This window comes from Tamandua tetradactyla, chromosome 9 (assembly GCF_023851605.1).
Source record: "Tamandua tetradactyla isolate mTamTet1 chromosome 9, mTamTet1.pri, whole genome shotgun sequence".
Classification (NCBI taxonomy): Eukaryota; Metazoa; Chordata; class Mammalia; order Pilosa; family Myrmecophagidae; genus Tamandua; species Tamandua tetradactyla.
The window spans coordinates 81905178-81932577 of NC_135335.1; the positions used below are offsets into that span (position 1 = coordinate 81905178).

General features: G+C 39.9%; 1 protein-coding gene across 1 annotated transcript in view; it reads right to left on the bottom strand.

Moving 5' to 3' along the window:
• MTMR12 (myotubularin related protein 12) overlaps window positions 1-25983 on the bottom strand; it is a 105501-nt gene extending 79518 nt beyond the window's left edge. The window contains exon 1 of the mRNA XM_077116915.1: window positions 25749-25983. Coding sequence (XP_076973030.1) covers window positions 25749-25829 — 81 coding nt within the window. The 5' untranslated portion in view covers window positions 25830-25983. The remainder of the gene's footprint in view (window positions 1-25748) is intronic.
• Between the last annotated feature and the right edge of the window lie 1417 nt (window positions 25984-27400).

The window sequence follows — 27400 nt, forward strand, 5'->3', positions numbered from 1 at the left end:
ACAGAAGAGAGAGGTGTGGAGAAGAGCGTAGAAAGGAAGACTATGAGTAAAGTTAAAAAGAAGGAAAATTAGATATGGCATATAAAATCCAGAAGGCAAAATAGTAGAAGAAAGTACTACCCATGCAGTAATAACACTGAATGTTAATGGATTAAACTCTCCAATCAAAAGACATAGTCTGGCAGAATGGATTAAAAAGCAGGACCCATCTATATGCTGCCTCTACTCAAAGGACACAAGGCCAAGGACACAAATGGACATTTACACACCAATGTTTATAGCAACATTATTAACAATTACCGAGATGGAAACAGCCTAAATATCCATCAACAGACAGTTGGCTAAACAAACTGTGACATTTACATAAGATGGAATATTATGCAGCCGTAAGACGGAATAAAGTTATGAAGTATGTAACAACATGAATGGACCTTAAGGACATTATGCTGAGTGTGATTAGCCAGAAACAAAAGGACAAATACTGTATGGTCTCACTGATATGAACTGACATTAGTGAATAAACTTGGAATATTTCCTTGGTAACAGAGACCATCAGGAGATAGAAATGGGTGAGATATTGGGTAATTGGAGCTGAAGGTATACGGATTGTGCAACAGGACTGAATATAAAAACTCAGAAATGGACAGCGCAATACTACCTAACTGTAATGTAATTATGTTAAAACACTGAATGAAGCTGCATATGAGAATGATAGAGGAGGGCTGGGGCATAAATGAAATCACAAAGAAAGATAGATGATAAAGATTGAGATGGCGGGCCACGGTGGCTCAGCAGGCAAGAATACTTGCCTGCCAAGCCAGAGATCCTGGGTTCGATTTCCAGTGCCTGGCCATGTTAAAAAAAAAAAAAAAAAAGATTGAGATGGTGTAATCTAGGAATGCCTAGAGTGTATAATGATAGTGACTAAATGTACAAATTTAAAAAATGTTTTTGCATGAGGAAGAACAAAAGAATGTCATTACTGCAGTGTGCTGAAAACAGATGGTACTTAATATTTTAAAATTTCAACTAATGTGTGAGGCTAAAGCAAAAAATGTTTATTGGTACAAATCTGTACTTTCACTAGTGCATCTCCTAATACAACTTACGTAGATAGTTGATTGAACACCTTAAGTACATGGAACTTTGTATAGGACATGAGATTTTGTTGGTTTGTCCAGGTGATGCCCTGATGAATCCCAGAGTGATTTGATCAGTGAGTGGAAAAGTATTTGCAAAGTCCCCTTCGGGGAATGGTGAGAACAGGGGAAAACTCAACTTCCCCAAGTTGAATTCTTGATATTCTCACAAGCAGTGTGGACTACCAAGGCTATAGGCTGAGCCCCTAGTCTTGGGGTTTGTTCATATGAAACTTAACCCCACAGGGGATAGGTCAAGTCTACTTAAAATTAAGCCTAAGAGTCACCCCCAAGAGAACCTCTTTTGTTGCTCAGATGTGGCCTCTCTCTCCAGCCAACACAGCAAGCAGACTCACCACCCTACCCCTTCCTGGCAGCGTGGGACAGAAATCCCAGAATGAGCTGAGATTCAGCATCAAGGGATTGAGAAAAACTCTAGAATGAGCTGAGACCCAGCATCAAGGGATTGAGAAAACCTTCTCAACCAAAAGGGGGAACAGTGAAATGAGACAAAGTGTCAATGGCTGAGAGATTCCAAACAGAGTAGAGAGGTTATCCTTATGCATTAAGTAGATATCACCTTGTTATCTAAGATGTAATGGAGAGGCTGGAGGGAACTGCATGAAAATGTAGAGCTGTGTTCCAGTAGCCATGTTTCTTGATGATGATTGTATAATGATATAGCTTTCACAATGTGACTGTGTGATTGTGATAACCTTGTGTCTGATGCTCCTTTTATCTACCTTGTCAACAGATGAGAGGAACATATGGAATAAAAATAAATAATAGGGGGAACAAATGTTAAAATAGATTTAGTTTGAAATGCTAGTGATCAATGAAAGGGATTAGTAAGGAGTATGGCCTGTAAAATCTTTTTTTTTTCTGTTTGTTACATTTTTTCTGTTGTCTTTTTATTTCTTTTTCTGAATTGATGCTAATGTTCTGGGAAATGATTATGATGATGAATATGCAACTATGTGATCATATTGTGAATTGCTGAGTGTATGTGTTGGGAATGTTTGTTTCTTATAATTTTTTTTATTAATAAAATTAAAAAATAAATAAAAAATAAAAAAAAGAATTTGACTCCTATAAGAATATCTAAAGCCATGGAAAAATAAATGGCATTTTTCTATCAATAATATTTTTTACCTAGAATACTACAATGACTTAGGTCTGGTCATTTTGGGTCTTAATTTTTGTGTTAGAAAGTACTTTGAACCCATTTCAAAACAAAAAAGAACAGACTAATGGCTTTCATAAGAAAATACAATATCTGAGGTAAAGCATGCTGCACAAAAGAACAGTTATCTCACCTGCTGATTTTATTGAAAGTGGATTAAGTTGCTGAGAGTAGTAACAAATTAAGAATAAAAACCTTCATAAACATTTGGGCACTGGAATGATCACTAATATCTAACTTTTCTCTGATTAACACTTTAAAATCATAAATATACATTATCAAATTCTTAAACAACATAGTGTTCAATACTCAACTCAGAAAAAAAAGTACAACTATAACCCTCCACAAATCAAAACACATACCATCCTGAAAGGAGAAATAACCTAGAGGATTCTAATATGCCAGAGTAAAGAAATCGAAAGGAAAATATATCATCAAAAAATTTCTTAATTCAATTTTTTCTTTCCATTTGTTTTTCAAAAGTTATTTGTTTGCATTGTGGGGAGAGGGTTTGTTGGCAATGCCTTATAGTTCCTTTATCCCTATATTTTACAATAGTTCTTTTTTTTTTTTTTTTTACAATTTTTTTTTTTTTTTAATACATGGGCAGGCACTGGGAATCAAACCCGGGTCCTCTGGCATTCCAGGCAAGCGTTCTTACCTGCTGAGCCACGGTGGCCCGCCCTACAATAGTTCTTTTGAACTCTACAAGGAAAAGAACTAAAAAACATGGGGACAGTATTTCAGTATTAAATGAGAAAGGTAAAATAGTTATAAGATCAATGCATGTGGATCCCAGGAGACTGAACATAGTTGAACAGAGGAGAGCAGAAGTAGGTATTAACAGGAGCTCAGGAGTACCCACGTCTGGATGTGCCAAGTCCTGGATATGGATCTTTATGTGGGTCACAGGTCAGGATGAAATTCCCACATGTGCATCCTACTCCTGATTATGATGTATTCTCAATGTGCGTAAGCACTGGCCTTATTGTTACTCTGAGGATATTTTGTGGATTTAAAATCATCAGGGTGCATGGGCAATTCAATGGTAGAATGCCTGCCTCCCATGTGGGAGACTCGGGTTCTACTCCTGGCACATGCACCTCCAAAAAACAAAACACAGCCAAAAAAATCACCAATTGACTGCATCTATGGCTGATTACATTTACAATCAACTAAGGAGACCACCTCAACAATGAGAGATGTCTCATCTAATCAACTGGAGACCTTTAAAGAGCTGATAATTTTAGCAAACAGAATGAAAAATTCCATCTCTACCTCACCCAGCCAGCTTCTCCTAGGGAATTCATCGAAAACTTTCACCAGAGCTCCCAGCTTACAGCCTGCCCTACAAAATTCAACTTGCTCAAACACAGTCATGTGAGCCAATTCCTAAAACGAATCTCATAATGTTTACATTATAAATGTACATGTATATGTATATATGTATCTCCTGTTTGTTCTGTTTTTCTAGAGACCCTGGCTAATACAGGGCCTAACAATAAATCTTTCAATTTCTACAAGTTTTACATCACAGAACAAAGCAGCTGCATTTGTTCTGGGTCCCACCATGAGTATTAAGGATTCCCAGGACCCGCAGCTACCACTGACCCCACATCATCTAAGAACTTTCATGTTTGCTGAGCCAGGAAGCACTCCCAGTCAGCCAGTGTCTATGAAAATACAGATGTGAGAATCGCCACCCATTCTTGAGCAAATTTAATAGCCCAAAGGAGACACACCCACTGGGACTCACATCATAAAGCTGGCTCAGCACCAAAAACATTGTCAATCCTGATCTCTTCTCAGAACTTTGTTTCTGAGGAGTGGCCCAAATCACAGGCTCCAATGAGCCTGCAGAGTGAAACCTCAGAGTCAACATTCAAATTGCATATCTGGCTACTCAAAGTTGCAAGACAATTAATCTCTAATATATACCAATTCATTTCAACAAACAGCTCCAGAAGATTCTAAATTCTGTTGCTGGGAATAAAAGATGAATAAGAATTAACTTTTGCCCTCGTCCAATTTAGACAGACAAATAAAAATAACACTAAATAATAAGAGAAATAAAAACTAGATGTCTATGCATAGCTCATTTAATCCTCTTAACTGTTAACTGCCATTATTATTTCATTTTAGGGATGAGAAAAACAAGACCAAGCAAGGTTAAGTGAAATGGGATTCAAGCCCCATTTGCCTGACTAAAGTCATGCTCTTAACTACAATACAACCTGACTCTCCCTGCTGACCACATCTCCACTTTGACGCTGTTTCCTCTTCAGCTTTCACACACTTTCATTTATTGAATTATCATTTCTTCTGCACCTAGTTTATTCCAAGATCCGAGTAGATTTGGCAAATACAGGAATGAACACAATGCACGGCTCCTACCTTCCCAGAATAATATGGGACTCAATAATAAAATAAATAATTAATAAATTTAAATAAAATTACAAACAATAATAAAGAAGCACACTAAGTGTCACACCGGAGAAAATACAGGGTATGATGGAAACACAGCAGAAATACCTAACAATATTCACGAAGGGTCAAAGGACTGCTTCCTTAAGAAATAACATCTATGCTGAGACCTGAAAATTAGCAGAAATCAGTTCCAGGCAAAAGGACCAATACTCTCTTTGGCCATTATTCCTCCAGTCTTCTTTCTAGGCAGGGTCTTCCCTCCTTACAAAACCTGTACTCCCTGGGTGAGCTTTCCCACTCACACTGCTTCAACAATATATGCTAACAATCCCACAATCGCTTTTCCCTTCAGAGCTCCACACCTGGACACTTAAACAGCATCCTAGCCAGCAGTACTAGAACCGTCCTTCAGGTCCCTCAAATTCACATTTCAAAAACAGGACTCATTACTTCCTACCTACCCCTCACCAAACCTGTTCATCCTCTTCAGGACTCTGGTTCAGTGGATGGCTTAACCAAGCCAGAGAGGAGATGGCCAAGCCAGAGACACAGGAGTTATTCTTTTTGTTTCCAACTTGGTACAAACGGTTTATGCTAATAGCCTCTCTCTTTTTTTTTTTCTTCAGCTTTTTGAACAGTTTTTATTGTGGTAACATATACATAACAAAATTTCCCATTTTAAAGCACTTAACAGTATACAACTCAGTGGTATCAATTACATTTACAGTTTTGAGCTATCATTACCACCATCTATTACCAAAACTTTTCCATCACCTTCTAAACAGAGATTCTGTACCCATTAAGCATTAATTCTCCATTCCTCCAACCTTACCACCCCTGCCCCTGGTAAGCTGTAATCTATTTTCTGTCTCTATTAATTTGCATAGTCTTGTTATTTCAAGTAAGAGAAGTCATACAGGGTGGTGTGATGGTGGCTCAGCGGCAGAAGTCTCACCTGCCATGCCAGAGACCTGGGTTCAATTCCCAGTGCCTGCCCATGCGAAAAAAAAGAGAGAGAGAGAGAGAGAAGTCATACACACAGATAAAAAATATCTGTCCTTTTGTGTCTGGTTTACTTTACTAAACCTCATGTCTTCACATTGCAGCAAGTACCAGAACTTCATTCCTTTTTATGACTAAATAATAATAATGAAGGGTATGGACAGGTGAATAAAAAAAAAAGGATAAAAAAATAAATAACGGGGAGGATAAAGGGTAAAAAGTTAGGTAGACTGAAATACTGGTGGTCAGTGAGAGGGAGGGGTAATGGGTATGGGATATATGAATTTTTTTCTTTTTTTCTGGAGTGATGCAAATTTCTAAAAATGATCATGATGATGAACACACAATTGTGATGATATTGTGAGCCACTCATTATACACCATATATGGACTGTATATATGTGAAGATTTCTCAATTAAAAAAAAAGAACCAATAGCTAGGACCTACCAAACACTTAACTGGCTTGGTTCTCATTATTTTCACATGTGAGCTACATCCAACCAAGAGGGTGTGCTCATTTATGAAGTAAGGCTTTACATCGTCCAGGTCCAGGCAGCCCTCTCTGAGACTAACTCGACAGCCACAAGACCCTGCTGAGTGGCCAGCACTGTGCCAGGTGTGTTGCTCATGAGATCAGCAGCTTACAATTCTGTTGGAGAAAACAAGATTCACATATACATAGAGATTATATAAAAAAGAGGTGTAAAATAAATGCTCAACTGCATCACCAAGAACCCACAGCCACAGACAACCTATTTTGTGGACAAAAAGAAAAGGAGAATACCTGTTACGAGGAAAGACTTGTAAATGCCAAGAGGTTGACACGGCAAGGGCCTTTAGAGAGTGCCTCGATGGGTGCCTTTTAAACTGTGGTCCTCACACCCTTTCTCTTCTTTTTTCTCCTCTCTCTCTTTTTGGGTTCTCTCTACGACTTCATTTAAAATACCAGTTCTCAACAGGGGATGGGAGAAAAGATCACAGTTACATGAAAGTTTGGGGAAAAAAAAGAAAGTAGATTCTTACTGCAGATGCCCCCTCCTCAAGCCACACCAACACCCTTCCCCATTCCTAGGGCATATATGACTCTCTAATACAAGATTAGAAAAGTACATTTTGAAAAAGATCCGCACAAGAGCGACTGCTTTAAAAAAAAAAAAGTTCCTTGAGATAAAATGTGTTTGAAAACACTCACTAATTCAGCTGTTTCTTTAAATAAAATGAGTACCAAGGAGGTAAAGAGGCTCACTCAAGGTCACACAGAAAAGAAACAGCCAGAACCTGGGCCTCTCAATTCCAGGGTAACGCTTTTTCAACAAAATACAGAAACAGGTAGGATCTAGGTGAGCCTTAGGAGTTTGACACGATTTGGATTAGAGGAAGGAGTAGGGAGAGTGGAAGGCTTTTCAATAGGAAAAGGACATAATGAAGCTTTAGAGAAAGGAGACTGGTCATGGTGTGCAGAATTATCCTGGGAGGTGTGGTCTGGTGGTATAGGTGGAGAGGCCAGTTAAGAGGTAATTGTTCCCACACACAAGAGAAAATGCTGGATAGGGAAGGTGGCAATGGAAACGAAAAGAGGCCGCACTAAAGACACCCTGGGAACTATGACTAGTGTGGAGTATGTGACTGGGGAAAGAGGGATGCTGCTGGCAGAAGCTAGGAAGACTGCATAAAGGAGGGAAGCCAAGCTGAACTGGGGTTACTGGGCCTGGGCCTAACACATTGCCCAAACCTCAAGTCCTTCTAAAAGCCTCAACTAAAGGGAAGTCACTGTTACAGAAGGACACAAAGGAAATCCATGTAACTCACTGAAAAGAGAAAACTGCAGGGCGGTGCGGGTTGGGGGTAGGAGGGAGTTGCAAGGGTAGTTCAGTGGTAGAATTCTCGCCTGCCATGCAGGAGACTTGGATTTGATTCTTGGCCTACTCACTTTCCTAAAACAAAGAAACATGCAAAGAAAAAAACAAAAATTCAACAAATGGTACTGCAATAACAGGATACTCACATGGAAACAGAATGAAATGTGACCCCGGGCATATAGCACACACACACACAAAAAAAACCCTGCAGGATGGGGGACCATCTGAGTAGACAGTGAAGGATGGCGTAGTCCTACAAGAGGGACAGCACCCCTCGCTCCAGACACAACTCTCAGGAAATGAAAGGGAAGAACAATGCTGGAAGAGAACACAGGTCAAGTCTCTGTCACCATTAAGACCCACACTGGTGGTCTAAAGATGAATACACACACACACACACATACACAAACACACACATACAGCTTCTGGGGTAGTGAAGAGAATAGCGACCACAACCATTAACATTTAATAAGTACTTACTACATGCCAGGTATTATGTTAACAGCTTTCCATGGACTGCCTTACTTAAGACTAACAGCAACCTTATGGGCTAGGTACTACTATGTTATTATTATTCCCATTTCACAGATACAAAATTGAGCCTCAGAAAAGTTAAATATCCAGTCCAAATTCACACATCTAGCAAAGAGGAGAGCTCTGTCTGATTTCAAAGTCATGCTCTTAGCCACCACATTATATTCAAAGTAAAGAGCGCAGCACTGGGGTGTGTACAAGTACCAAGAAGAAAGGTGTCAGGTGGCAGTTGTGGGGCTGTCATAGTCTTACATATTATAAATTGAGCTAACTGAGGTAAATAACAGTAGCCACACAAACACATGGCATTGCCTTCAAGCCTCCCCTTCAACCACCTTCTCCAGAACTGCTATTGAAACGCCAGGTTAGCTGGAGCGGAGTTAAAAGCCTTGAAGTATGATGAAGGCAAATGGAACCAGGGACAAATGACAAGGTGCCTACAAGCTCTCCAATGGCCGACCTGACCTAATGGTAAAGCAGTATGTCAGAAAAGAGAGGAATTTCTTAAAGAATTTTGGAAATAATCCTGTATGCCTTAGCAGTGTCCTTTGGATTCTAATTCCCAAGACTTATCTCATTCTCACCCACCCATCCATACACATGCCTTATATAAGGAACAAAGGCAGATTCTCCTACTACACAGTCCCAACATGCATATGAACCTTTCATGCCCATGAAAGCTTATCTGCTACATTATCCCCCTCTCCTCTCCACACCAAATCCCACATAAATGCTGATGCTTCAAAGCCCTACACACAGAGGGCTGAGAGGCGCTGCCCCTCTGGGGGATAGTGTGGTGGTTCAACAGGAGGTTAGGGTTGGGGTTACCATAAGATCCTGCAACCCCGTTGATAGATATATATAGAGAGAGAGAGAGAAAATGAGGGTGGGGACATGAATGGACACTTGCACATTGGTGGTTATAGCAGTAGTGTTTTCACAAGGGATGGAGGTAGCCTAAGGGTACAACAATGCAAGAATGAAAGGGGCAACTATGGTGTATAGATACAATGAACTACAGAGGAATCGCAAGAAAAAAAGTTGAGGGGCACACAACTAGGTGAATGAATCTTGAGGACAGTATGTTGAATGAAATGTCAGAAATAAAAAAGACATGCTTTATTCACATGAACTAACTATAATATAAAAACTCAGTGAACTGAGTTGAGAGCATGGGTTATCAGGTTGGGGCCTATTGTAAAGGGTCCTAGATTGTAAGCTCTTAGCAGTTATATCCGCTCTGGAGTTATAACTGTTATTTCTAAATTCTGAGAAACTGAGCTCTTTGTATATAACCGGGTCATTCCTCAAAATTGCAGGTATTTATGTGACACCTGAGACTAGGAGCTGGAGCTCTGAAGCTATGAAAGTCAGCATTATCCCTTACAGCAACTGTTTAAAAAGTTGAGAAAGTGATCGGACTTTGATAAGAGATATGAATGAACTTGATCTAGTTAGGTCTATGGTAAATCAGAATACAGGGTAAAGGATGATATAGTTCATATTTTAAAACTTAAACTCCTGTATGGGATCAAAGGAAAAGATGTTTATTTGGTGCAAAATTTATATTTTAGGTGGTGGATTTCCAAAATTAACTTATATGGTCGAATTATTTGGACTCCATAATTATGTGGGATCTTGAATAGGGCATGAGATATTGTTGAATTGTAGGTTAGTGTGAAACCCCAATACATCCCAGACTAATTTGGGCAGAGAATAAAAAAGTATTTGCATAGTCCCCTTGGGGGACTGGGGAGAAAAGAGGAAATATTAAAGTTCCCCATCTGATATTCCTTGATTTTGGGGTTCACTCTTCAGAAACATATTCCTGCAAAGTAGAAGGTAAGCCTCCTTAAGATTATGCCTGAGTCACCCGCAAAGAACCTCTCTGTTGCTCAGATGTGGCCTCTCTAAGCAAACTCAGCAGGTGAAATCACTGCCTTCCCTTCTATATGGGACATGACTCCCAGGGGGTGTAAATCTCCCTGGCAACACAGAACAAGACTCTTAGGATGAACTGAGACCCAGTATTATGGGATTGAGAAAGCCTTTTTGATGAAAAGGGGGAGAAGAGAAATGAGACAAAATACAGTTTTAGTAGCTGAGAGATTTCAGAGTCAAGAGGTCGTCCTGGAGATTATTCTTAAAAATTAAATGGGCATCCCTTTTTTAGTTTATGGTGTATTGGAGTGGCTAGTACCTGAAATTGTTGAACTGTGTTCCAGTAGCCTTGACTCTTTAAGATGATTGTATAACAATATAACTTTTACCATGTGACTGTGTGATTGTGAAAATCTTGTGTCTGATGCTCCTTTTGCCAGAGTATGGACAGAGAAGTAAAAAAAATATGGATAAATGAAAGTAAATAATAAGGGAGACAAATGCAATAGATGGAAATACTAGTGGACAATGAGAGGGAGGGGTAAGGGGCATGGGATGTATGAGTTTTTTCTTTTTATATTTTTTTCTGGAGTGATGCAAATGTTCTAAATAATGATCATGGTGATGAATACACAACTATGTGATGATAGTGTGAACTATTGATTGATTGTGCACCATGTATGGAATATATGTGTGGAGATCTGTCAATAAAATTATTTTGGAAAAAAAATTCCTACACAGCCTTCAAATGAGCTCAGATGCTGCCCATATTCTCCAGTGGGCCTTTCTCTGTGCTCCAAGAGTATTCTCTACAAATCCCTCTCATAAAGAGGCAGCACCCCTATTAGAACTATGCCATCTCCCCAAGAGAATGTGACCCTCCCAAGTCCATGGACCACCTTACCAACCTAGCAGACATTCACAGAGCATGAGCAGACAGTGGCCATATTAAAACAAACAAAAAAGTTGCTGCTTCTCTTCTCTAGATGAGGCAAGTAAAACTGAAACAAAGCAACACTAAGCTGAGTAAACCGGGGAAAGGGACAATCAGAGAATAGGTAGGTAGGCAGCATGGAATGAGAAACAGAAGGGCAGCAGACCATATTTAAGGTAAAAAGAAAAGGTATGAAGAACAAACATGTAACCCAGCCCAGAAACCTCTGGGAGGAAAAAATGAAGATACTTCCTGATGCCAAACAATTCATCCCGAAGATCAGAGCCCCAATTCCCTTTTTTATGTAATAAGATCTCGAACATCATGGACAGATTAGACTCAGTGGTTTTTGTGGATAGGTGGTACATATTCGTGGGGAAGACCAAGAGGTGAGGGAGCAAAAGGGAATCATTACTTCTCCTCAGCAAAAGACATTGTAAAGTTGTTCTCAAGGGATTAAAGCAAAACAGGAATTCAATTTTGTGCCTGGAGAAAAGGTAGGAACACAGTGATGATTTTTGTCTCCCATAATGGGCTCATTTCCTTCAAGTCATTCTTGGGTATTTTTAAATTCTCTTAGCAAAACAAAAACTCCCGGCAGCTGAGGACCATATTGTCTAAAACAGCGGTTGGCAATCTATTACATGGGAAAAGGCAGACTTCAAAATAGTTCACCACTGTGGCCAGAGCTTCCCTTGCCTTGCACAAAAGATTCTCTCTTTTGGCCCACTCCCTTGCCCAAAAGCAAATGAAGGCTTAGAATGTCTCCTCCGAAAAGCTGCTCACCAGCCTGGTCTACAAGAAATCATTAACAAGAGCACAAAATAAAGAAGCAATGACAATCTGGAACATTTATTTGTGTTCAACCTTAAATGAAAATAAATTCTATTTTCTATTTAAAAAAAAAAGGCAAGACAACATATTTTAGGAAAATGAAGGAATTTAAATATGAAATCAAAACTACATGGTCCTTTGGGATTTGTTCATATGAAACTTAACCCCACAAAGGATAGGTCAAGTCGACTTAAAATTTAGGCCTAAGAGTCACCCCCAAGAGAGCCTCTTTTGTTGCTCAGATGTGGCCCCTCTCTCCAGCAAACACGACGAACAGTCTCACCACCCTCCCCCTCTCTGCATGGGACATGACTCCCAGGGGTGTGGACCTTCCTGGCAACGTGGGACAGAGGTCCTGGAATGAGCTGAGACTCAGCATCAAGGGACTGAGAAAACTTTCTCTACCAAAAGGGGGAAGAGGGAAATGAGACAAAGTGTCAATGGCTGAGAGATTCCAAACAGAGTCGATAGGTTATCCTGGAGGTTATTCTTTTTTTTTTTTTTTAACTTTTTTTATTAATTAAAAAAATTAACATACAAAACATTAAAATATATCATTCCATTCTATATATACAATCAGTAATTCTTAATATCATCACATAGTTGCTTATTCATCATTTCTTACAACATTTGCATCGATTTAGAAAAGATATAAAAAGACAATAGAAAAAAGAAATAAAATGGTAACAGATAAAAAAAAAGATTATACATACCATACCCCTTACCCCTCGCTTTCATTTACCACTAGCATTTCAAACTAAATTTATTTTAACATTTGTTCCCCCTATTATTTATTTTTATTCCATATGTTCTACTCTTCTGTTGATATAGTAGCTAAAAGGAGCATCAGACATAAAGTTTCCACATTCACAGAGTCTCATTGTGAAAGCTATATCATTGTTCAATCATCAAGAAACATGGCTACTGGAACACAGCTCTACATTTTCAGGCAGTTCCCTCCAGCCTCTCCACTACATCTTGAACAACAAGGTGATAACTACTTAATGCGTAAGAATAACCTCCAAGATAACCTCTCAACTCTGTTTGGAATCTCTCAGCCATTGACACACTGTCTCATTTCACTCTTCCCCCTTTGGTTGAGAAGGTTCTCTCAATCCCTTGATGTTAATTCTCAGCTCATTCTAGGGTTTTTCTCAGTCCCTTGATGCTGAGTCTCAGCTCATTCCAGGACCTCTGTCCCACATTGCCAGGAAGGTCCACACCCCTGGGAGTCATGTCCCACGCAGAGAAGGGGAGGGTGCTGAGACTGCTCGTCATGTTGGCTGGAGAGAGAGGCCACATCTGAGCAACAAAAGAGGCTCTCTTGGGGGTGATTCTTAGGCCGAAATTTTAAGTCGACTTGACCTATCTTTTGTGGGGTTAAGTTTCATATGAACAAACCCCAAGCCTGGGGGCTCAGCCTATAGCTTTGGTTGTCCACACTGCTTGTGAGAGTATCAAGAATTCAACTTGGGGAAGTTGAATTTCTCCCCATTCTCACCATTCCCCGAAGGGGGCTTGCAAATACTTTTCCAGTCACTGATCAAATCACTCTGGGATTCATCGGGGCATCACTCTGGACAAACCAACAAAATCTCATGTCCTACCTGAGATTCCAAGTACTTATGACATTCAATCAAGCTATCTACATGAGTTATATTAGGAAATGCTCTAGTCAAAATATAAATTTTGTAACAAACATTTTTTGCTTTAGTCTCACACATAAGGTGATATTTTAAGGTATTAATTATCATCTATTTTCAGCACCCTGCAATAATGACATTCCTTTGTTCTTCCTCATGCAAAACATTTTCAAGATTTGTACACTGTACATTTCACTATTATTATACACTCTAGGCATTCTTAGATTATACCATTTCGATCTTTACCATCTATCTTTCTTTCTGATTTCATTTATGTCCCCAGCCCTTCTCTATCATTCTCATATGCAGCTTCATTCAGTGTTTTAACATAATTACATTACAGTTAGGTAGTATTGCGCTGTCCATTTCTGAGTTTTTATATTCAGTCCTGTTGCACAATCCGTATACCTTCAGCTCCAATTACCCAATATCTCACCCTATTTCTATCTCCTGATGGTCTCTGTTACCAAGGAAATATTCCAAGTTTATTCACTAATGTCAGTTCATATCAGTGAGACCATACAGTATTTGTCCTTTTGTTTCTGGCTAATCACACTCAGCATAATGTCCTTAAGGTCCATTCATGTTGTTACATACTTCATAACTTTATTCCGTCTTACGGCTGCGTAATATTCCATCTTATGTAAATGTCACAGTTTGTTTAGCCAACTGTCTGTTGATGGATATTTAGGCTGTTTCCATCTCGGTAATTGTTAATAATGTTGCTATAAACATTGGTGTGTAAATGTCCATTTGTGTCCTTGGCCTTGTGTCCTTTGAGTAGAGGCAGCATATAGATGGGTCCTGCTTTTTAACCCATTCTGCCAGACTGTCTTTTGATTGGAGAGTTTAATCCATTAACATTCAGTGTTATTACTGCATGGGTAGTACTTTCTTCTACTATTTTGCCTTCTGGATTTTATATGTCATATCTAATTTTCCTTCTTTTTAACTTTACTCATAGTCTTCCTTTCTACACTCTTCTCCACACCTCTCTCTTCTGTCTTCATATCTGTCTCTAGCGTTCCCTTTAGTATTTCTTGCAGAGCTGGTCTCTTGGTCACATATTCTCTCAGTGATTTTTGTCTGAAAATGTTTTAATTTCTCCCTCATTTTTGAAGGACAGTTTTGCTGGATATAGAATTCTTGGTTGGCAGTTTTTCTCTTTTAATAATTTAAATATATTATCCCACTGTCTTCTCGCCTCCATGGTTTCTGCTGAGAGATCTGAGCACAGTCTTATTGGGCTTCCCTTGTTATGTGATGGATTGCTTTTCCCTTGCTGCTTTCAAGATCCTCTCTTTCTCTTTGACCTCTGACATTCTGATTGGTAAATGTCTTGGAGTATGTCTGTTTGGATCTATTCTCTTTGGGGTACGCTGCACTTCTTGGATCTGTAATTTTAAGTCTTTTCCTAAGAGTTGGGAAATTTTCAGTGATAATTTCCTCCATTAGTTTTTCTCCTCCTTTTCCCTTCTCTTCTCCTTCTGGGACACTCACAACACGTATATTCGTGCGCTTCATATTGTCTTTCAATTCCCTGAGTCCCTGCTCATATTTTTCCATTTTTTTCCCTATAGTTTCTGTTTCTTGTCGGATTTCAGATGTTCCGTCTTCCAGTTCAGAAATCCTATGTTCTGTCTCTCGAAATCTACCATTGTAGGTTTCAATTGTTTCTTTCATCTCTTCTACTGTGTCTTTCATTCCCATAAGTTCTGTGATTTGTTTTTTCAGACTTTCAGTTTCTTCTTTTTGTTCTTTCCTTGCCTTCTTTATATCCTCCCTCAATTCACTGATTTGGTTTTTGATGAGGTTTTCCATGTCTGTTCGTACATTCGGAATTAATTGTTTCAGCTCCTGTATGTCATTTGAATTGTTGGTTTGTTCCTTTGACTGGGCCATATCTTCAATTTTCCTAGTGTGATTTGTTACTTTTTGCTGGCATATAGGCATTTAATTACCTTAATTAGTTTATTCTGGAGATTGCTTTCACTTCTTTTATCTAGGGTTTTCTTGCTGGATGAATTTGTTGTCTATCTGTTCTTTGACATTCGTTCAGCTTTATCTGGACCTTTAGCTTAAGTTTTGTTTAACAGAGGAGAATTTTTCAGTTCTTGTTTTCTTGTTTCTTGCCCTGCTTGTGTGGTGCCTTTCCCCCCCACACACTTAGGAGGGTCTACTTAGATTTTATAGACCCCAGCCAGATTTTCCCAGACCAAACTGGCCTCCCATGAGGAGGAAAGAGTCACCTGCGTCGGTTTTCCCTGAGGGTGAGACCCAGCAGGTTGAAAGACTTTCCTGTGAAGTCTCTGGACTCTGTTTTTCTTATCCTGCCCTGTATGTGGTGCTTGTCTGACTGCAGGTCCCACCAGCATAAGATGATGCGGTACCTTTAACTTTGGCAGACTCTCCCTGCTGGGGGCGTGGTGGAGACAGAGGAGAGGTTGAAGGCTGGTTTTAATGGCTTCAAATTACCAAGCTCTGGTGTCTGAATTCCTTGATGGAGGGATTCCACCTGGGTGGGACTTTACCCCTCCCCTGGCAAAGGCACAAGCTCCAGATAAGCCCCCAAAAGAGCTCACTTCTGCCTATGCCTGGGGCAGTTGCAGCCTGAAAAGTCCTGCCTCTGTATCCAGAGGCAGTCAAGCCTTTGTAGATACACAACCACAAAAACCTCTGTTTCCTTCTTTTTTTCCCCCCTTTTTCTGTCAGTCCTGCCCCCTTGGTACTGGGGCAAAAATGAGCAACCTCCGCTTTGATCAGGTTCACCTAAGCTGGGGGCCTATTTTTAGTAGTCAGAATTTGTTAATTAGTTCCACAATTGGCGTTTGATTGTGCCCAGTCCCTGCTGCTGGTAAAGTCCTTTCCTTTCCCCTCTGGGAAGCGGCCTGTAGGGGAGGGGCGCTGGCTGCCGCAGCTTTGGGAACTCATGGTTCTGGGGGGTGCTCACAGCCGGTCCAGCTGGTCCAGATTGGGGTACGCTGTGTGTCTGGTCACTGCTGTGGTCCCAGGAGCTGTTCTGTACTGTTTCTGGTTATTTAGTAGTTGTTCTGGAGGACGAACTAAAACACGCACGTTGTTAAGTCGCCATTTGACCCGGAAGTCCTGGAGGTTATTCTTACGTATCAAGTAGATATCATCTTGTTATTCAAGATGTAATGGAGAGGCTGTAGGGAACTGCCTGAAAATGCACAGCTGTGTTTCAGTAGCCATGTTTCTTGAGGACGACTGAATAATGATACAGCTATCACAATGTGACTGTATGACTGTGAAAACCTTGTGTCTGATGCTCCTTTTATCTACCTTGTCAACAAAGGAGTAGAACATATGGAATAAAAATAAATAATAGGGGGAACTAATGTTAAAATAAATTTAGTTTAAATGCTAGTGATCAATGAAAGCGAGGGGTAAGGGATATGGTAGGTATAATCTTTTTTTTTTTCCTGTGTTCATTTTATTTCTTTTTCTATTGTCTTTTTACTTCTTTTTCTAAATTAATGCAAATGTTCTAAGAAATGATGCAAGTGATGATATTGTGAATTACTGATTACGTATGTTGTTTTATTTTGTTTCTTTATTTTTTTAATTAATAAATAAATTTAAAAAAAACCACTAGAGCAAGTGTAAAAGTTTCCGTGATGTACACAGTGGTCACTCCCATGCTGAACCCCTTTATATACAGTCTTAGAAACAAGGACATAAAGGATGCCTTAAAAATAATTTCCTGCTAAGACAGTCACTATGTACAAGGAGTCTTCATCTCAAATACAGAAATTCACTCTTCATTAACAGATGTTAAATTCTGTGAAACGAAAATCAAATTACTTTTATCAGTGTAAACAAAGTTAATATGCTATTTGCTTTATTACTAGAACTTTACCTCTATTTTTCAATCCATCAAAAAGCATAATATATTTTGTATTTTTTAAAAATCATTTGACATCTAGGAAAACATTCCCAAGATTCAGTATTGAGCCGAACTGTTCTGCCTGAAAAGTCAGTGGTAAATGTTTAATACAGGTCATTAGGAACATATAAAATTATTGTAATTAGTGGAGGTGCTGAGGTGCATTGCCTCCTTGAAAGCAGAAATAAACTGCTCTTGTGTTATAAAAAAAAAAAAACTACATGGTCTTGCAACTGCCTTTGAAATAAATAAATAGTTATTACTCTCAAAGGTAATTTGGTTTTACTCATATATCTTAAGTGAATCACTGAATGGATGTGACAAATGGATAAAATTTGGCCTTAAAATCTCTTTCGCCACTCAGATGTGGCCTCCCTCTCTCTCTAAGCCAACTGTGTAAGTAAAATCATTACCCACCCCCCACCTCATGTGGGACATGACATCCAGGAATAAAAGTCTCCCTGGCAACTCGGAATATGACTCCCAGGGATGAGCCTAGCCCTGGCACGGTGAGACTGACAATACCTTCCTGACCAAAAGGGGAAAAAGAATTGCAACAAATAAGGTATCAGTGGCTGAGAGAGTTCAAATAGAGTCAAGAGGCTACTCTGGAGGCTACTTTTATGCAAACTTCAGCTAGATACTGCTATTCATTTATCATAGTTTGCCAAACCTCAATCAAAACCATTCCTGCTAACCCTAAAGAACATTTAGGGCTTTATCTGAGATTCTACAAAGGTTCCATGCACTATGATTACTTTCCAGAAACCTACAACCTCCAGACGGGTTCCTAGGCCAGATAAGTCCTAAAATACAGAGGGGCCAGCCTTTCCAGAACGTCAACCAGTTCCATCCCCCTATCCCATATTATCAACAGCCCTTTCCAACAGGAAAAAGTTAGAATGGACATAGCTCAAATACCCCTAAAGAATGAGAGAAAGATTAAAGGCAAAGATGGAATTATAACAAAGATAGGATTTAACAAATGAGTTATGACTGCTGAATCATTATACTGATAAATCTTTGTCTCCAGTGTCTTGAAGTAGCTAGAAGGAAAAACCTAAAATTCTGGATCTGTAACCCATACCAAACTTTGAAATCTGTTCTATAACTAACTGCTGCAGTGTGCTTTGAAATTTATTGCTTTTTTGCATCTATGTTGTTTTTCACATATACGAAAAAAGACCCTTAGAAATTAGGAAAGAGAGAAGAGGAAAAATAAGTCCACAATATGGAACAAGGCCAAATGTTAATAATGAAAAAAGTCAACTGCTAAGTGTTCTCATTAGGTTGGAATTTTAATATAGTTTGATTATATTAAATGTATAAAGGAATGAAGAAAAAAGGAAAAGAAACTTTAAGAGACAGTGAAAAATATTCTAAGAAAGAGTTACTACACAGTGAACTTTCCTGGTACTATACCATGGCAACAAGCACCAAAACAAACAAACACATAAACAAAAAAAAACCAAAAAATTTCTCCACTTTTATTAGTATCTTAGCTGAGAGAGACTCCTGTACTCTTAGATTAAAGATCAAGCACTCTCTGAAAGCATCCAAGTAGCTCTGACCAACAACTTGCTAAATCTAACAAGAATGACAGTCCACATCTATTGAAGTCTATGAGAAGTATCCTGCTAAGTACTTGCACAATCACATTTAACATTCATAACTGTTCATATATACCATCACATAAAACAGGTGTTATTATTACCATTTCCATTTTTCAGGTCTATACAACCGAGGCTTAGAGGAACTGACGTTACTCATCACCACTCCTTAGTTTTTGCTCTCTTTAGAGGTGTGATATGTGAGGTACACAGAGGGGAATAAACGAGGGGTAAGGCAATGCAGTCTTTCCATGTCCCTCCTAGAGTCCCTCCATTTTTATCTCCCTCTTAATACTCCCAAATCTACAGATTACGAGTTTTAAGAATTATTCCAGTTCAATCCTACCTCTCACCGTATTTCAAGATGTTTATTTAAAACTATTCATTCTGAAGATTTAGAAGACATTTTTACATGGGTCCCATTCACCATAAAAATTGCTTCAGTAAGAGTAAACACACTCAGGGTGTTGAACTCGGACAACTCTGCTTTATAAAGGTTGCTGAGCATGTGTTTGATCAAAACTTCACCTACCCATATCTCTGTTGACTGTTAAATCTCACACAACTGATTTAAGTCTTTCGGCTGGCTACCATGGGTTAACTCTGACAAAGCCAAGGTCTGGGCTTTCTGAACCTGCATATTCTCTTATAAAAGGCTGAAAACCCACTGCCCTCCTGGTCGTCTCAGTAGAACACACCAGAAATCCCAGGGTAACCTGATGGGAAACTGAGAGTGGTTTTCTGTTGAAAAAAACAAGTCAAAGTACATGCTCTTCCACTATGGATCAGCAGTATCATCTTCAAACATGACAACCACATTGAAATTATATATTTTATATACACATTATAATTGGAAACCTTTAAGATACATGCACATTAACAAAGCCTAGAAGAACATTCACAAAAATGAACATAATTGCTTTAGTTAGGGAAGCATAATTAAGGAAAATATTTTTCTAACTCACAAATTCTGCAATTTTATTACATTGTCTTAATCATAAAATAAGGTCTACATTTTTAAATGATTTTTTAAAAATTTTGGTCCCTGAAAATCTAATTCTCTCTAAAGCACATTGTCACACATGATGGTTTAATGTGGAAATATTCCAAGAACATCCTGCACCCTGTTGATGATGTTCAGAGAAGGATCTAGAACTTTAAACTTCTAAGTACAGGTTCCTATAGCCTGAGTTTCTGATTTTAACACTGGCAACAGAGTCGGGTACAGAATAACATCTGGCTCTAAGATGGTTGCTGGCCATGTGGCTGCTGTTTGATCAGGCTGTAGGAAGAGTTCCTTGACATAGCCTCATGACACCTTTTGATCTCCAGCTGCAGAAGTTGTGTAGTTTTGGAAATGACCCAGGGAGATGCCACAGGAAGCACATGTAGGAAGAAAAAAGCGGAAGCTTTGGACAGATTACCAGGCTAAAGCCACAGCTAAGAAAGTGATCATTTTGTGAAGAACTTTTAGTGTCCTTTGATGGTCTGTTAAATCACTATCAATGATCTCCAAGGACAAAGGGAAAATTTTGCCTTAAAAAAGTCTGGAGGGAGAAAAAGTTATGGGTTCTAGACTTTGCTTTTAAAGTTACTTTTAAAAATTTTTTTAAATTTTTTATGTGAAAAATAATATATATACAAAAAAGCAATGAATTTCAAAGCATACTATAACAACTAATTATAGAACAGATTTCAGTGCTTGGTATGGGATGCGGTTTCATAATTTTAGGTTTTTCCTTGGCTGCTCCAAGACACTGAAGACTAAAAGAAATATCAGTATAATGATTCAGCAGTCATACTCATTTGTTAAATCCTATCTTCTCTGTTATAACTACACCCTCTCCTTTGATTCAAAGGTATTTTTATTTATAGGACTGGGGCAGGAGGTGTTTTAGGATATATGGATCTCTTTCTTTCATCTGTCCACCAAAGTAATCAAAGCTAATGGTCCAATAAAGTAGTGTTTCACTAAAATGTAAGCTCAAAAATTCATTTGTTTGGTAGACAGACGTATCCCCTACACCTAAAAGAGGGTATATAGCAGGTGCTGAGAAAATATCTGCTGTAGGAATGACTGTATCTTTGGAAAGCAATGCCTCTAGAGACTAAAAACATCCAAAGGGTCCCTCTGTGTCTGCTCAAAGCAGTCACGTGATTGGTAACCTAACAAAAGTCAATAAACAGTCTGCTAATACAGAACACACTCTAGTATGCAAACACCAATTGTTACTGTAAGCATGGTTTACTAACACTATTCTTTGTACCCATAAATATAAGAATAAAAGAATAAGTAATGGAGTCAACTGTTCTGATTTAAATCCTGGCACCAACCCCTACTAGTGTGACCCTGGACAAGTTACTTAACTTCTCTCAGATTCCACATCTAAAAAAAACAACAAAAAGGGGAACAATAATAGCATCTATCTCTTAGGATTATTGAGAGGATGACAAAATTATTAGCACAGATTCTGTCACAAAGAAGTATCTAATAAATGTCAGTAATTATTATTTTTTACTATTTATATACCCCAATCATATCTCTGGGAAAGGATCATAAATTCACTTAACCCACACAAAGGCCTTAAACGAAGAGTAGGCACTAGAATGCACTCCTTTGCATAAATGAAAAGAAAAACCACATTAATTGGCCCTACGTACTTTTTTTTTTGACCCTTCTCAATCTTTCTCTCTCTTCTAGCCTTTTCTTCCCAAGTCAATATAAAACCTTTCCTGAGCTCCTGTGGGCCTGGCTTAGCCATTTATCCTTGTCCTGTAATAACTATGTGCCCCTGAGAAGCATAGTTAAACTTGTAAGCCCTCAGCTTCCACATACGTATAATAAAAAGGGGACAGTAGCATAATAGATTATCTTTCAATAATCTTCTAAATCTAAAAATCCACAAAGACATAATTGATAAGTATTAATAAATTCCAGTCAACTACTGACTTGACTCTGCTCTTAGAAAGTACATTTTAGCCATATTTGGAATACAACCCAAAAACTGGCAAGTATGACACCCACCTGAGAAGCTAAATTTTGGGCGGGCCACAGTGGCTCAGCAGGCAGAGTTCTCATCTGCTATGCCAGAGACCCGGGTTCGATTCCTGGTGCCTGCCCATGCCAAACAAAACAAAACAAAACAAACAAACAAACAAACAAAAAAAGCTAAATTTTTCCTGATATAAATTTCCAAGAACAGAAGAAACCCTGAAGTTTTAGTTCAATTGCCTTATCACAATAAAATGGACTTGTAGTTAACCAGAACTTTTTCTTAGGACCACCCAAGGGTCCTTTATTTACAAGTGTCGAGGTACAATCACTAAGCATTGTAAACCACAATAAACTGTCAAACCAGTGCTTACAATTTCAAGGCAACTGGGCAGGGAACTGACAATCTTGAAGAATCAGAACTATCATTCAGCACACAAAAAGCGATTTAAAAATCACACCAACATCTTTGGTTCTTTGTGCTACCTAACCTCTCCCCATCACACCATGTATTTCTGCTGAGGAACAAGGGTCTAATTTAAAATGATGTTGTAGGTTAGCAATTGACATGGAACGCTGTTTACAATATACATTTTTGGTAAAAAAGGCAGATTATAAAATAATATGATCAGCAATTTATTCCCATTTTGGTAAACAAATATATATATATATATACGTGTGTCCTATCAGATATATATATATATATATATATATATCTGATAGGACACACATATCTGATAGAATACATCCCAAATTAAGTTTATAATTTAAAAAATTTTTGGTATGTGTATTTTATTATTTTGCTACAATGAAGGCACAGATTCTGAAATAATATTTCACACAGTTTTATTTAACAAGAAAGATGGAACTAGCACCCAAATTTTAACCAAATGTCACTCTGAGTTCAATAGCCAACAGTTCTGCAGCACAGAGGCACCAATGTCTTTTGCACCCTGTGCATGCAGCTAAGTTGGGATGGGGGTGAGGGGGGGAGGCCAAGATGTTTTTACTACCAGTCATCAGGCATGATCAAGATGGTCCCAGATCTCTCCTTCCCTGTTCATCTCAGTTTCCTGAGCCATCAGCTTCCCACTTACCTGCTTTACCAATTTGTAACAATATTAGAGAAGAGCTGAGTTTACAAAACACGACCAAAGGTTCTAAATTATATATGGTTCAGAGTTTTAACTTTCACATTCACTGATTTAGGAAAATCAATGACTCAAGAGCCCAAATTATGCTGGCAAAGTTCCAATTTTACAAGTTGGAATTAAAGACTATCCCTCATTTTAGTCTTCCCAATGCCAATTCTTTCTAATCACAAGGGGGAAAAAAGCCCAGAGTGTTTAAAAGCATGATTTTCAAATCCTTTATTTAGTTTAGCACTTCTGTTTTTTAACACAAAGTGCTGACTCTAGGCAGACTCTGGCATACTGAAGGTAATTGCAGTTGAACTTTCTGAGTTCATTATCAGGGCCAGGTATCATTGTAAGGCACAAAGGTTGTTCTGGCACCTCAGGGATCGACCAGCATCTGAGAAACTGTGATTTCAAAGCAGAAGTGTGCAAAGGTAAAGAGTGTACAAAGAAATAAGTGATAGCAAGACACTCTGAAGGCAGAAAAGATAACGGCAATCTGGGGGAAAAGAGAGTAGAGGCAGTAGAATGAATGTCTTCAGAAAAATAGGTTCTGAGGGGTTCATTTTAGTGGGTGGGCCAAAAGAGGTTACCAGATCAGTTCTCTTGAGAGGCACAAAAGGCACATTTCAGTGCTGCATTTCAGACAATGTGATAAAGAAAAAAAGATGCAACCCTATTGTTAGCAAAAGCTAGGTACATAAAAATAATTTGCTTTCTCACCCCCCCCAACCTAATCTGTTTAAAGAATCCTCAATTTAGGTCAGATCGTTTTGCTCTATTACAAAACATTTTTAGAGGCAGACTACAAGAAAGAAGCATAGTGTCTACACAGCATCACTTTAATGCAAGAAAACAAAACTGCCAACTATAAGTATCTGAAAAAATGTGACCACTTCAGGCTTAATCTTAGGTTGAACAACCCCCTTCCCTGATTACCCCTCAAAGGAAATATATCAGGCACTGTGGACAAAGAAGGAAAATATGTCTAATTTCAACATGTGCACTTGGTAGATGAAGAATTTGGACATTCCTGAACTCTGGCCATATCTCAGAAGACTTTCCATTTGAAGTTTAATCTCACGAAAAAGAAAGGTTAAAGATCAGCTGCCTTTCAACTATGGCTCAATCAAAAGAAGGGACAGAGAAACTGATCACATTACTTAAATGTGATATCATAAGGGAGGCCTACTGAAAATTTAAGATGACCCTGACTCCATATCAAGTGTTAACATAGTAAGTGGTTTTTGTTCGAAAATAAAACCCTTGAAACAAGGATACTCTCCACTGGAGAGTCTTGAATTTGAAGAAAAATATGCAAAGGCTTCAGGCCCCAAGAGGTCTTACAAAAGCAGCCTCTGACCAAAGCCTCTCTTCTGTAGCCTGCCGGCATCTGCTTTACTGAAATAGAAGACACTCAGAAACAAGGAATTTAGTAGTGCTTTTGCACATTGCTAATTAAAGTGCTTGAGAGAGAAGCTGAAAAAGTCTTCATAAATCCAAAATGAGAGCATCTAATTAAGCATTTGGGTAAGGAGCTATTGCTCAAGAAGCCTTTGGCATGGTCTACTAGGTATGACCTCTCCAAACTCCTCTTTTATGACTTCGTTGTCCACCCAGCCTCTGCCACTCTGCCTCATGGTCTCCTCCAACCTCTCAGCCACATTCCTACCCCTGGCCTTTGCCTTGGCTGTTCCCTCTACCTGGACTAGTTTTCCCTCATATCTCTCAACTTCCTTCAAATCTTCACTCAAATGTCACCTCTGCAATGAGGAAAAGGATGCTTTCTTTCAGCTGTACCTATCACCAACTAATAGGCCATTATAATTTACCTGCCTATCTACTGTTTCCTCTGTTCCTCCTCTCCCACTCAATAAAACTCGAGAACAGCAGGGATCTTTGTTTTGTTCATACCAAGTTAACAGTGATTGGCACATGGTAAGAGCTTAAAATATATTTTCTGAATGAATGAACTTCTTGACAGTAAAATTCCAGGAGGAAGCTATTTGAAGCATAAGCAAGAAAAAGGGAAAGGGTGACTGATGGTGAGGGGGTGAAATGAAAGGGAAAGAAGCGACACAGAATCATAGGGAGAGCAGAGACTGGCCTAGGCTGGGACAGCCCCACAGCTTCTCCCTGCAAAACTGATGAGTGGCGGGAGTAGGTGCACCGTATTCCGTCAGCCGCATCAAATCGCACTCTTGAAAGCGGGCAGCCAGGACACGCGAGCTCGAAAAAGTCACTAAGAAATGACAAGCGCAAGGCAGAGCCACCTGGGCAAGAGCCTCTGGACAGGCCCACAGGGGAGTCCGGACCACCCAGCCTGCCCTTCCCTTCCCTTCCCTTCCAGCGGAAACGAGAACGCCCGTCCTTTCCACAGTAGCCGGGTCGTCCCAGGCCGCAACAACTTCCCCGGCTCGAGCCCCCCACCCGGTGGCCAGAGAGGCGAGCCCTGCGTTCGGACACCTGCCTGCCCGCGGCGGAGGTCTCCATTTCCGCCAGGTGGGGAGGCCTCAAGGCGTCCTGAGAGTCTCACCCCACCAGGGCTTTCCTCCCGCCGGCCGGCAGGAAGCGCAGCGGGCCTCCGCGTTCCTGGGAAGGGGTTCCCCGCGCCCCTAAACCGCGGCCCCTCGGGCCAGACGCCCCGCCCGCGCGGCGCCCCCTCACCTCCGGACGCACGTACGACACGAAGGAAGGCTTGGGCGCCTTGGTGCCGCCGCCGCCGACGGCTACCCCTTTCCCCAGCATTCCGCTTTTGCCTGGGAAGCAGCGACCCTCGGGAGGAGACACGGTAGCGGCGGCAGCCACCAGCACTAGCGGCTGGGACTCCGCCCATCCCCAGGGCCGCGGCGACCGCGGCGCCGCCCGTATCCGGCTCCGCCGCTGACACCACTCACCCCGCCCAGGCCCTTGGGCCCCACCCACTCCGTGCGCCTGCCCACAGAGCCCGAAGCCGGAGGCCACGCCCCTTCCCTCGACACTGTGTGTCTGGCGGGCGCAGATCCTCCTTCGAAGGTCGCTCTACTCCAACCCCTAGCGTCAAATCCCGCCCCCATGCGTTCTCTAATTGGCCAGAAGGCCTTTCCAGCCAAGCCCCTTTTTGAATGACTCTGAAGAGACGTTTTCGCTGACCAATCCAGAGGGCGTTGTCTTTGGTACTTCCAGGTGATTGGGTGCCGAGGAAGTTGCCGTCGTCCAATGATTCACTGTGTTGTCACTAAGTTGTTGAGGGCAAGCGGCTCATTGCAGTCTTCGCTTAGCTTGCCGCTTTGGTATCGAACATCCAAAAGTACGGTGTATTGAATCTCATTGTTTTACCTGATGAGTTCCAAACTCACTTAGTTATATTTACGCTTTATTGCTTTCAATGGAGACAAAAATTAGACAAATCCAACGAGCCAAGGAACAAGTTTGCGTGTTTGATCATAGAAGGAATTGTCCACTTCATTTTTCCACGGTTTATTGTTTGTGCTTCTAACAGGTAGAATAGCAAAGCTCTTAAGAGACTTCTTTTATCTACTCTGAGACTTTATCTTCTTTTTATCTTTATCTTCTCTTTATCTTTTGGTCATGAAAACACTGACAAAACCCTCATTTTCAGTCAAGATTACAAAATAAAAGTTCGTTTAAATTCCACATTTGGCGTCAAGTATTATGTTGGACGCGGATAAGTAAGACAGGATCCAGCTCTCAAGAAATTCAGTCTAGCGGAAAAAACGAATAACAAACACCTGCCGTTAATTTTTTCTCAGGCACTGTATTAATCATTAATCTCACCATTACCCTCTTAATCTCTACGAGCGGTCGACCCACCAACCACCAAACCCCCTCAGATAAACAAAATCTAGGTGGAAACTAATATGCTTCTTTTTGTAAGCATAGTTTCACGAAAAGTCAGGTAGTCTCGTTTCCAGCCAGATTGCCATCATTTGAAGCCAATTTCAATATCCCCATTTTTAAGTGAGAAAACTGAGGCTTCCAGATTTAAGTAATTTGACCAGATCTCAAAACTAGAGCTTGGATACTAACCCCGGTTTATCTGAATCCAAAGCCCAAGTCCCTAATAGCATAATAATACAAACTAAGAGGCAACACAAAGGAGGAGTGGTCAATTATATCTGGGAAGTCCAAGTAAGGTTTCTTAAAAAAAGTTACTCCTTATGGCGGTGTTAAAGAATTAAGTTATCAGGACTAAGAATAGTGCCTCATATTTCACAGCAGTTTTTACTTTTCAGAGTGTAATGACAAGTCAGGATTTTACATTTTTCCTTTCTCACTTTTCAAAGTACTTTTCATTTCCCAGATCATGCGTGAGAACG